Below are 13440 nucleotides of genomic sequence, written 5' to 3'. Positions count from 1 at the left end.
AAGCCGATACAAGCAGCTACTTGGTTTCTACAGATTCTGTATATTTAACAGTGTACTCAACGTTGTGTTTATTTTAAAGAGTTTTCGAGAAGAACCATAACACTTCGTGTCGTTTTTATGTTGCAGTATTTTTATTTTTTTTTTTGTAAACCCACATTGACTGTATCGATCTGTGGCAGAAAAGTGTAACACGTGTTTCAGGAACATTCAAAACTCGAATGGATTTTTTCTTTGTGTTAGCAAACCGATATTCTGAACAATGTAAAGAAACGCATCATGCAACAGTTAACGTTAGAAAAACACCCAGCAGCAGATGCATATATGTTTTAAATACAAATTACTTTTCTGTCAGATTCACCGGGTCTGAGTTGTATCCTTTTAATGGCAATGACATAAGAACCTCCTGAGGCAGTTATCAGTAACATCTCCCAGTGTTTTCAATGAGAAATCTATTGACAATTGACTGCGTTAAAGAACAGAGGGAATCTGCCTTCATTCCTAGAAGATAACCAACGAAAGCATTTGCAGACCAGGAGGTCAGTTCATGGAGTAAAATAAGGAAGCGAAACCCGCGAGAAGAGCCCCAGTGCCTACTGGCAAAGACGAAAGGTCAGTGTCTATATAAGTACCCAACTGCGTTTTTATTTACCAGCATTTACCGTGCATAGGAGTTCGCCTATACCGTAAATTAAACTGTTCACAACATAACACGTCCTATATAGGTATACCGATTACACTCATATTGATCAAATAAAACACAAACACAGAACTGTCTAACATTTTGGGGAAAGGGATAGCAATGACCAGGGAGTTCCTAAACAGTACAATTTTATTTTCTAAAACTGAGATACTAAAAAATTAGTAATGAAAATTGAAACATTAAAGAGGAATATGTGGGTTCAATCGATTCTGCGTCAGATAGAAAATAGTTCAGAATACCGTCGTCTGTTAAATGCTGTTAATAGCCTTGCACGGGATGCTTCTCCTCTAAATCAGAGGAGACATACTGTGAGCATACTGCAAGCAGTTGCCAAAAGAGAAATGTTTATTACATTGTTACAGACCTTGAGTTTAACCCCATTCCTTGACCAATCTGTCCTTGTGCAACCTGGTCTCACAGCAACAACGTTATCATGCTAACGTCTGACTAGACTCTGAAACGTTACCTACATAACGTATTTCAGCGTTTTTACTGCATCAAACAAAATGCTTTGCAGGAGAAATTGTTATGTTTTCAAAACGTAAATCCCAATTGTTGGATTTGTACCTTGGTGTTTTAAAATGTATATTCCAATTGTTGCATTTATACCGATTATTTATTTGTGATTTATAATGACAACTTTGTTTGCTTTCAAACCAATTAAATTGTTGCAAAAATACTATTCTTTAGTCCATTCATTTTAATTCCGTACATGGTCTTGTTGTACTAGTGCTAAAATATACAGTGCCTTGTTTTCTTTATATATTTACATGAAACCTCGCCTAATGTCATTTTAGGAGTGTCAGCACTGTTCTTGCATCCAGAGCGCGTCCGCTGATGAAAACAGTATTCGGTTCAACAGGGATAGTCAGTAGCTTAAAAATAAATGAGCTAAATGTTTAAAAATACTGCTAAAAACAAAACAGAATTCGGTTCAACAGAGTCCTCCGTGTCTGTCTCTGTAGTTTGAAATTTGAATGTGTCGCCCGTTTGCTCTGCAGCGTTCAGATGAAAAGAATTGTGGGATCGAGTCATAGAAGCAAAGGTCAGTGTAGCCAACTCCACAAAGCAGGCAGTCGCTAGAGAAACCACACAAAGCCGCTAGATGTCGCTAGACCATTTACCACGCCTCTTGGAATCGCTTAACCAGAGTAAACACCAATATAAACAATATCAAATGTATGAATGATGGTTGATCATTTTTAAACGTCATATTTATATTTGTCTGGATTATCTATAGGGATAATCTACAGAGTTAGTGTGAAGTAATTGATTTTATTTTAACATTATACATCACTTACCACTGATTTAATACATTCGTTTAGTTTTAATAATTGATGTCGTTCACTTTCGCTAACAAGAGGGCAGCAGTTGTAGTTATTTGCACTACGATTAGCAGGTCACTCGTGATCTCTGGTTCTGTAGCAACTTTTCAAAGCTGCGCTGTGCTGTGCGGGATCTGCACACATTTCTGTGGGTGGAGTTGAGTGTTGTCACGCAGCAGCCCTGGAAGAACGTGCATCTCTGCGATTATGTCCAGAACTGTGGAGATCTGTGCAGAACTGCGGAAATCTGCACTATATGAAGAACGTCACCACTGTACCACTTCATGACGAGAGAAGCGTGGTGTATTGAGCTGCCTGTGACTTATGTTGTGATGATACAATGTGGCTACTTCTTTCTCTGAAAATCCCTGTTGTCGGCAGTGAAAGTCGCGAGATTTGTCGCTAGTCGCTTTGACAATGTTTTTGTTGCTAGGGAAACCCAAAAGTCGCTGGATCTAGCGACAAAATCACTAAGTTGGCAACATTGGCAAAGGTATATTTTAAGTTTTAAAACAGCATTTCCCACAATTTTGTCAACGTCCCAACCCTGCCTACTGGCTGAGCGCCTCTGAGCAGACAGGGGCGGGAGATTCAAATTTCAAACTACAGATAAACACACGGAGCACTTAGTTTATTTGTTTTTAAGCTACTGATAGTCTGTGTTGAACCCAGTACTGTTTTGATTTTAGCCATATCTTTATTTTCATCGGCAGAGGCGCTCTGGATGCAAATACAGTGCTGACATGTAATTTAGTAAAATTATATTAAGCGAGGTTTCGGATAAATATATAAACAACAAAGGCACCATCACAAAATTAGTTCAGACCTAACTACGTCCAGCGTTAATGCTTTAAGTCTGCTGTATATAATACCCGTGCCCCACCTTGTGGAGAGTCCCTTTCAGGTACCAAACTGGGGGGGGGGGGGGGGGGGGGGGGGGGGGGGGGGTGAGGCGATCGTGGTGGAGCACAACCTTTTGATTTCGGATGCAAAGTTGCACCCGGTAGACCACCGTACCCGCTCGCTGCAGTACAGGACATGGTCCCACCCAGCTCTTTTGCTCCGCTCATCTTTTGCAGGAGCCCTTGAAAGGGCTGACGCTCACGGGGTCTGGTGGGTGATGCTGGTGGGTGAGTCTACCATTATGGTACATTTTGCAACATGTGAAAAAGGAAAAACAAGAGTAAATATTTTTTCAAAATATTTTTTTTATTCAAAAAATAAACCTTCAAATATACAGAAACTGCTCTTTGCAGAGCTCAACAGCAAAACACCCAGAAGATTTATGCTAAAAATCCACATGTAAACAGTATTTTTGGTCAACTCCGTTACTGACATGTAGCATACTGTTCAGCAAAGTGTGTCTACTGTTAAATATCTAATTCATGGATATATGGCAGTTCATGTGTCCCTTATCTTGGTTTAAAAAAAGCTAGTTGTTAACAAGTAAAGAACTTATGTTTAAAATCTATTAAGACTGTTGATCTGCAGAAATGATTCCGAGGTATTACAATTTTTATATGAAAGTCTTACTATAAGGTTCATTTCTATAATCTGAAGGGCACTGTATCATTCAGTTTGATTTTGTTTGTAATCAACTCAAGCTATCTTTTCTCTAAACTATACTGAATACATTTTAGACTAATAAATTCAAAGGTAACATAGCTGACGTGACAGTAACATAGTTGACCGTGGTAACAGAATTGACAGGATGGGGGTTGGGGGGTGGGGGGGAATCAGTGAAATAAAAATGTTCATTTCATAAATTGTCCCATTTTTAAAAACAACATTTTGTATCAAACATCTTTTAAAATATAAAAACAATTTAACTTTTAAATTCAGCAATTTAAGAACACATTTAAAACTTATGAACATTGCAAACAAATGTCGTGACTAAGTGACTGAGACTTAGAAGTACTAGGATGCCACAAAAAATTGAATATGTGCCTCATATAGTGTATCACACATTACGCACTTAGTGCAAACTAAAGCTGCTTAACAAATATCCAGGAGTATTTGGAGGTGGGGTGGATGCTGTATGTGTTTAGCTTGTGTATAGAGGCTCCTGCAGTCATGGAAACTCATGGATATTATTATAGCTTACAAATCAATGACGTGCTTTACACTTCTGTTATTTTGGACCATACTGCAGTCATAGGCTTTGGTGGTGGAATCATGCATATCACATCATCATATAAGTACCACAACATATCATCACGATTGGGCCAATAAAATCTGTTGGACCCAACACGATGCATGCACTTCACTTGTACATGTGTTTCATTAGTCTGAAGAACAATTCCAGGATACAGCTCATTTCATACTTAAAGACACACCGTTTCCCAAGGACATCTGGATTTTGCCGTTGAATGTCCCAATCAGCAGGCTCTGGAGATTCAGAAAGAGGTTGAACTGCAAAGCTGAAGTTTTGTGTATTGTAGCATTGACATTCTAGCACTTGTTGTGTTGAGCACAAACAGCTGACATCTCGATATGTAAGCTTTCCTGGAGCAAGCGTGATGAGCTGATGAATTTTCATTGTTGAAGGTACAATTGGAAGACCTGTAGGCATTTATTTTGTGGCTTTGTCTACAATATCATTATCCACGTAGAACAACTTTACAGTTGTACCTGCATGACATAATGACTTGAACAAATGAGCAGCACTTGGTATATCCCTTCCATGACTGACTAACCTGTCAGCTGTTCTTTTCAGAACACCACCTACTCCATCCAGAGCACCTTTGCCATGGCTTGCCTCAAAGAAGTTCCATGTTCCTGCAGTGAACCCTCTCTTGTGTAGTTCAGTGCTAAAAAGATAGAAATTTCCCTTTTGCCTGTGTTGTGTGCATGGGCCATCACTGAAAAAGTGAACAGACACAAAGGGATACACTTCTTTCAGATGATCTAGAACAGGAGCAAGGTATTCCCATATTGCTGGAGGGCCCTTTTGTTTGGATGGAGATATTGTACTAAAGCAGACATGCTCTTTTCCACCACGATACAGCACTCCAGTATGTAGTGTAGCATGTTGTAGAGATGAGGCAAAGTGCACTGCTTGAATTTCACTACAGAACTTGCAAGAACAGTTTTCTGAGAAGTCGATATGAATCAAGCACTCATGTGCTGACATGTTTTTCTTCAGTTCATGGTGGTACAAGAACTGTTGTTTTATGTTGAAAAGATGTCTTCTGAACTTTTGGAGTTGGTTTTGAAACATCTCAACTAGCTCCACCATGGCACTTTCCATTTCTTTCTTTACTGTGACTTTTACAGGGACCTGTTCCTTTACTTTATCTTTGTTTTTTTTTCCTTTAGCACTGACTTGGCTGTTCACTGCCAGTATGATACATTGGCCTGTGGATCATAGGTAGAAGTAAGTGGAAGCTCAGCATCTTTGCATTGGGCACATTCACCATACATACATGTTTTCGAAGCAGGGTCACAGCAAATCGATTCAGCCAAGCATTCCAAGTCAATACTATCGAGAAGTTTAAGCTGATGCAGCTTGTCTGCAAGGAAACCAAGATTCTCATGAAGTTTACAGAGACTCTCAATCAAAAATTTCTCGATCAAAAATTGTTGGATGCACAACCCAAAATGGTCGCATGCGGCAGAACAATGAATACGCGATGGTTGCAAATGGATTCTCCAGAAGGAATTTTCTGTGCAGATTCTTCAATGTGTCAGTTAGGAAGCGTTTTTGCATATTGTATTTGTTCACTGTAACGGTTTGTTTCATGCTTGCAGTTATAAGGCTGATATCATCTCTGACGTAAAAGACAACAACTTCCCTCTAGTTCATTGGCAGCTGTTCTGAATTTTCCCAGAACAAATGTTGAAGGTTCCTGTTCATTTTCTAGGCCCCTACAAAACTGCTTTCTGAACCCAAAGGCTTTCTGAGCACATTTCTGCAATCTGTACTTTAGAATTTTTCCAGTAATGATTTTTGAATTATGTTGCTTATTCTTTTCTTTTTTGGAATTGCAATATTTCTGTTTAATGTCTTCAATTAATGAATGATGGAAGACAAGGGTTTTACGGAGAGTATCTGGAACTGAAAATCCTCTTAGCAACCTATTTGTTTTAGATCTGGGAGAGTTTGTTTTTTTTAACAAGCGTTGGTGCCTTTTCTTATTATACCTGTCTGTAAGTCTCTGCTGTCCTTTTAGAGAATTTTTCAATCTTTTAATTTCTCTATATATTTGACTGTTTTCCCTTCTTATTTTTCTTCTGCCAGATAGCAGTTGCCTGTAAATAAGCAAAAGCAAGATAAAAAAAAATATGTTATTTTGTAAACAATTACTTAAAGGTCTACTGAGGAATATTAACACTAACCACTGATTCTTGTTTTTTTTCATGCAATCTTAAATGTTTCCACTTATACTGTATGCATTTATTCTCTATCTAACCTTGACAGTCCAGGCTGTGGACTCTGCTCAGGGCTCTGTGGGGGTGTTACCAGAGATGCTACTCTTTTCTTCCTTTCCCTAGACTGCTGTTGAGCTTTTCTCCAAAATTTGCATTTTCTACGCTTCTGCCTGTCACTTAGCTCTGCCACTGACTTTACTTTCCCTGCTTCTTTTTTTTCTTGCCATGTCTGGCGCTCCCTTTGCAAGTACTGCTCTCTTTTAATGGGATCGGCATCACGGCGAGCACGATCGCGCCATTGCTTTTCTGCAGCAGAAAGTAACATTTTATTCTATATCTGGCTGGGAAAAAAATAAGAATTTCCTTACTGGTCTTTATACAGTTTAATTACAAATCCAGACAAAAATTTATGTTAAATATTGTAACAAAGTAATCTTATTTGTATATATTTTTTTAAAATGTCAAATCTGTTACCTTCAGTCAACTCTGTTACTTTAAATGGGTAACATTGTTGACTGGTAACAGTGTTGACATTTATCACTTATTCGGCCTTCATGCGCCATGTGGAAAGCAGCCTGAAACCACATGTTGTGATCTTAGTAGAGGGCTTTATAAGCAATGTAAAAGCGTTTTGGTTTTTTTTTTATGGATCAAACTATCATAATTACTTTTAAGTAACATTGTTGACGGTTAGATAATATACTGTCTACCCAACTACAACTTAAAGTGAAAAATATATTCACAGATGTTTAGAAATATACCTGTAATTGTGCCTCTTATCTTATTCCCTGTAGATGAGGTCACATGCTGAAGATCTCATGGTTTTATGATAAACCATTATTTTGAGGGGGGATTTCTCCTCCAGTAACAGGGTTGACACTGATTTTATGGACAACATTACATATGAAAAATTTTAGACTGTAGATACATTTTAACTGTAAAAATACATATAAATATATACATTTGTACAAATATGTTCTAGTTTGTTTTCTATGATAATGGCTGAATTGCATATATTTTATACAATTTACTTTAGTTTAATTCATTAATAAATTTATATATTAGCCTATAGGGACATCACCAAAACATGCATATAGGATATATTATATTAATTATTTGCTCAGTTAAGGCTTTATGTTATATTATTCAAATTTAAAATATACAATTAGCATTGTATTTTACAATGGACATTGGTTTTGTAATTGTATTTTAGAATTTACCCAAAATATGGCCCAGGGACATAAAATGTACCCTATTTGTAGAATCACCCTGGTGCCTGTCACTGCTCTTTAGCTCCATTCATCTTTTGCAGGAGCCCCTGAAACGGCTGACGCTCGCTAGGGTCTGGGCGATGGTGCCTGCCGGCTGTCGCTGCTCTTGTGCTCTGCTGTGAACTTGCTCTGGGCTTGCGCCGTCTGCAGGAGCCCTTGAAAGGACTGGCGGTTAAACGTGATCCTTGCCTGGATAGTCATAATCGCCAGGAAGTAAAAAATAAAATTCCAGCCAGGTCTTAATAACATAGGAAAAACCACTGTTCTGAGCTATGACAAAATGTTGGGTCTCTCCGTCATCTTTCTAGATTTCTTTCTCACGCAGCGCGTTTTGCTACAGCACGAAGGTAGACTAGATTAACCGATCAATGATTTTTTAATCGATTAACACCCACAGGCATGATTAACCCCTTGGGTAGCTGATCATAAACCCCCATATAGTAAAGCACAACCAAATATTGGTATACGTTAATTTAACGTTAAAATTATATATATATATATATATATATATATATATATATATATATATATATATATATATATATATATATATATATATATATATATATATACACACACACACACACACACTTAAATTTAGACAGATTATTAGAGGATGCTTTACGGTCTCCTACAGCACGGACAGTGTAGTATGGAAAATGAACCACGTCAGACCAGATGCTTCCGTCATCATAACAATCAAATGTATTAGATTCTGAGGTAAAAACGAACTAGTACTTGTATACAGTAATTGGATACCCTCTATGGCTTCTAAATGATCTCGTTCGCCTTCCTCTCCCTCCCTGCTTCAAAACTTTCAGTTTGTATCCAATCACAACAGTCTCTCAGTTGAAACCACACCCATTTTACGCCACCAGCCTCATTGATTCGCGTCTCGTCACGATATGGTTAAAAAGAAGGCTCCACACCTCTATACATGGAATGCTTAGTGAAACGCTTAAATGAGCGGGACTCAATTGCATGTTAGCTTCAGGTTTAGCTTGCAAAATACACGCCGTCACACAGACATACATATACGTGTGTGTGTGTGTGTGTGTGTGTGTGTGTTTATTTTTAAATTCCCTGTGTTTTTTCACAGATTTATTTTTGGATTCCCAGATTTAACTTGTCAGCTAAACGTTGACATGCGAAGTGTACAATCTTGGAATAATTACATGATTTAAATCCAGAAATTAAAAAGAAAAAAAAAATCCTGATAAAATATTTGTGTTTTTTTTTTTTTTGTTTTTTTTTTTTTTTTTTTTTTTTTTTTTTTTATACTTGACGCCCCATATAACACAAGTTTCTATTGACCAGATATAATCTGTGTGATTTTCTGACCAGTAGATCTTACTGCTTATATTTAACTAGGCTACCCACATCCAGTATCAGCATCTTTAATTTTTCATAACGTAATCACGCGGTTATTGTCGGTGCTAGTTCCAATCTCCTTCAGGGGTTTCACGTTTCTTCAGATTACTGACAGTGCTAAATACTATAGGCTATCTCATACAGAACAGAATATTGAATGACAAGGCGACGACAAAACCGTCTACATGCAAGCCTGCTTTGTGTTGATTACATTCTAACATAGTGCAGTAAAGGTGTGGTAAAATATTAATAAAACACAACAGGCTTATGTTTATGTAACATTGACAGCAACGTCACATTGTTAAAATATTGACTGAATTCGTTTATATTTTAAAGAATGCAGGTGTATGTCAACAACAACAACAACGACGACAAAAACACCTAATTACATCTCGTGAATAAAATACACACGTAGATTCAAGCCTGCAGCTTTCAAAGATGACAAACAAATGGTGATGTTTTTTGTTTTTGTTTGTTTGTTTTGTTAATGTTTCAGGTTCAATTAAAAATTGTATCCCTGCATGCACGGAGCGCATTATTGTAAAGCACCAGGCATTTTAGAAAAGAAAGAAAAGATGTATGGGATATATTAAAGTGGAATTACAGCTGTCTTTGCTTCCACCACCCATTGCGCAATGCCTGCTGGATGAAATGCGTGAAAATTGTTGTTGTTATTTTTAAATTATTGTTATTATCATTTCGGGTGGAGTTGTGGATTATTTCCAGTTTAATCTGGTGCTGATCTCTTTATCAGAAGAAAGCGCGTGTGCATTAGAAGGAAAGTGCTGATCTAACTGCACAGTTGTGTGTTTCTGATGAATATTTAATGTATTTGGAATGGAGATAGCGCTGGTAACTTTTGAAAGCCGTGGTTCTACTGCCATTGTGAGCGCAGGCAATGCAGGTGGAGGTTGCGCGAGCCTTCTGAATCCCCCCCAAGCACCTTTGGCACAATACCAGCTGAACGATGTCTACGGCAAAGAGATGAACTCTTGCAACAGCCTGCAACAGGACTCTTGGAAAGTGAACGACATGAATAATACTTGTAGCAGCAGTGAGAATGCCATGGAAGCTCTGCTGAGGGCGCATCACAGCCCTCATCTTTTAGATGAAAACACTTTGGATATGGACGGTGAGAACAGCGAACGGGTATTAATTAACATTGCTGGACTCAGGTTCGAGACTCAACTGGGAACCCTGAACCAGTTCCCATACACTTTGCTCGGCGACCCCCATAAAAGGGTAAAGTACTTTGACCCCCTCAGAAACGAGTACTTTTTCGACCGGAATCGGCCCAGTTTTGATGGAGTACTTTATTTTTATCAATCAGGTGGGAAAATAAGGAGACCTGTGAACGTCTCCATAGATATATTTGCGGATGAGATCCGTTTTTACGAGTTGGGGGAAGAAGCAATGGAGAAGTTCAGGGAGGACGAGGGATTTATTAAGGAGGAAGAGAGACCAATGCCTACAAAAAGTAACTTCCAGAAACAGCTATGGCTCATCTTCGAGTACCCGGAGAGCTCCAATCCAGCACGGGGGATCGCCATTGTGTCTGTTCTGGTGATCGTCATATCCATTGTAACCTTTTGTATGGAAACGCTGCCAGAGTTTCGAGATGAAAGAGAGCTACCGCTGTCTGTCAGTGGAACTAATACTACTCAGGCTCCTCCACCGAGTAGCACATCAGACCCTTTCTTTATAGTTGAGACTACCTGTGTGATTTGGTTCACGTTTGAGCTTACTGTAAGATTTTTTGCCTGCCCCAGTAAATCTGTGTTTTCCAAAAACATGATGAACATAATAGATATTATGGCTATCATCCCCTATTTTATCACCCTGGGCACAGAACTAGCAGAGCAACAAGAAAACAACGGGCAACAGACGCTGTCACTGTCCTTCCTAACAGTAATTCGTCTGGTCAGAGTGTTTAGGATCTTTAAGCTATCAAGACACTCCAAAGGACTACAGATTCTGGGTCAGACACTGAAAGCCAGTATGAGGGAGCTTGGTCTTTTAATCTTTTTTCTGTTTATCGGCGTCATTCTGTTCTCCAGCGGTGTTTACTTTGCAGAGGCAGATGAGCCAGGGTCCTTTTTCTCCAGCATCCCTGATGCGTTCTGGTGGGGTGTGGTAACCATGACGACCATAGGGTATGGAGATATGCGACCCATTACTGTCGGAGGGAAAATTGTAGGCTCCCTGTGTGCTATTGCCGGCGTGTTGACCATTGCATTGCCAGTACCTGTCATTGTGTCCAACTTCAATTACTTCTATCACAGAGAGACTGACCAGGAAGAGCACACCTCTCTTAAGGAAGAGCCAGATAGTGGCGAGGAAAACCCTTGCAGTGACTTGAAGAGGAGCCGCAGCAACGCCTCTCTTAACAAGTCTACAGCGCAACTGGAAATCAGTGATGGGGTCAACAATGGACGGTCAATGGGAAAAGCAAACCTCAAAGCAAATAGCAACATGGACCTTAAAAGTTCTGTTTATGCGCTTTGCTTAGACACAAGTAGAGCGACAGACCTCTAAATCAAAGTGTGTGTTCGGTTAGGTACAGTAGATACTAATTCTAATATAGACAGTGTTTGCTGTTGAGAGCTTTCTTTTGTATCACTTGATGTCAAAAAAGTCAATATAAACTGCATTTAGGCCTATGCCTATGTGTGTGTGTGTGTGTGTGTGTGTGTGTGTGTGTGTATATATATATATATATTTAAAAAAGAAAACAAACAAACAAAAAAACTGTATTTTGAAATTAACTTTATATTTTGTAACAGATGGGGGGGGGAAACAAATTAAGACTATATTTTAGATGCCCATGGTTTGATTTTGAAAGAAACACAGATTCATTGTTTCATTCTTTTTAAACAAATCCAGACTATAAACTGGGCCAGGAATACATAGCACGCGTATAAAACAGAAGGCCTTAATTTTGAACAAGGAACAATTTTTTTATGTTTAATGTGTGGAATTTGGTGCTGTGAGGTTAAACCAGTGAACACCATCCATTGTTTCTTAATCCTTTCTTTACATTTATATTTGCGCCTTAATTTTATTATTGAATATCAGGAACACAAATATCTATTTATTTGTGAATATCTCGTCACCTATTAGAACTACCGCGGGTCCAAAAGGCTAGTGTTGCTATTCTCTTTTGACATCCATTCATATCTAAAGAAGCCGATACAAGCAGCTACTTGGTTTCTACAGATTCTGTATATTTAACAGTGTACTCAACGTTGTGTTTATTTTAAAGAGTTTTCGAGAAGAACCATAACAGATCGTGTCGTTTTTATGTTGCAGTATTTATTTTTTATTTTTTTTTAAACCCACATTGACTGTATCGATCTGTGGCAGAAAAGTGTAACACGTGTTTCAGGAACATTCAAAACTCGAATGGATTTTTTCTTTGTGTTAGCAAACCGATATTCTGAACAATGTAAAGAAACGCATCATGCAACAGTTAACGTTAGAAAAACACCCAGCAGCAGATGCATATATGTTTTAAATACAAATTACTTTTCTGTCAGATTCACCGGGTCTGTGTTGTATCCTTTTAATGGCAATGACATAAGAACCTCCTGAGGCAGTTATCAGTAACATCTCCCAGTGTTTTCAATGAGAAATCTATTGACAATTGACAGCGTTAAAGAACAGAGGGAATCTGCCTTCATTCCTAGAAGATAACCAACGAAAGCATTTGCAGACCAGGAGGTCAGTTCATGGAGTAAAATAAGGAAGCGAAACCCGCGAGAAGAGCCCCAGTGCCTACTGGCAAAGACGAAAGGTCAGTGTCTATATAAGTACCCAACTGCGTTTTTATTTACCAGCATTTACCGTGCACAGGAGTTCGCCTATACCGTAAATTAAACTGTTCACAACATAACACGTCCTATATAGGTATACCGATTACATTCATATTGATCAAATAAAACACAAACACAAAACTGTCTAACATTTTGGGGAAAGGGATAGTAATGACCAGGGAGTTCCTAAACAGTACAATTTTATTTTCTAAAACTGAGATACTAAAAAATTAGTAATGAAAATTGAAACATTAAAGAGGAATATGTGGGTTCAATCGATTCTGCGTCAGATAGAAAATAGTTCAGAATACCGTCGTCTGTTAAATGCTGTTAATAGCCTTGCACGGGATGCTTCTCCTCTAAATCAGAGGAGACATACTGTGAGCATACTGCAAGCAGTTGCCAAAAGAGACATGTTTATTACATTGTTACAGACCTTGAGTTTAACCCCATTTCTTGACCAATCTGTCCTTGTGCAACCTGGTCTCACAGCAACAACGTTATCATGCTAACGTCTGACTAGACTCTGAAACGTTACCTACATAACGTATTTCAGCGTTTTTACTGCATCAAACAAAATGCTTTGCAGG

At 38.4% G+C, this 13440-nt stretch overlaps 1 protein-coding gene and 1 long non-coding RNA gene across 2 annotated transcripts in view; both read left to right on the top strand.

The window, feature by feature from the left end:
- LOC121318067 overlaps window positions 1-13440 on the top strand; it is a 72290-nt gene that overhangs the window by 8532 nt on the left and 50318 nt on the right. The gene's annotated exons all lie outside the window — the stretch shown is intronic.
- On the top strand, window positions 9586-11728 carry LOC121318064 (potassium voltage-gated channel subfamily A member 2-like). The gene has a single exon (XM_041254319.1). It carries the CDS (start codon window positions 9876-9878, stop codon window positions 11571-11573), a length of 1698 nt encoding a protein of 565 aa, XP_041110253.1. The 5' UTR covers window positions 9586-9875; the 3' UTR covers window positions 11574-11728.

Source organism: Polyodon spathula, chromosome 7, assembly GCF_017654505.1.
Source record: "Polyodon spathula isolate WHYD16114869_AA chromosome 7, ASM1765450v1, whole genome shotgun sequence".
Classification (NCBI taxonomy): Eukaryota; Metazoa; Chordata; class Actinopteri; order Acipenseriformes; family Polyodontidae; genus Polyodon; species Polyodon spathula.
The sequence above is the reverse complement of the archived record's forward strand: the minus strand, read 5'-3'. Positions and strand labels throughout refer to the sequence as shown.

Excerpts from the sequence above, each read along its gene's own strand:
- LOC121318064 (XM_041254319.1), top strand. The coding sequence starts at position 9,876 with ATGGAGATAGCGCTGGTAACTTTTGAAAGCCGTGGTTCTACTGCCATT.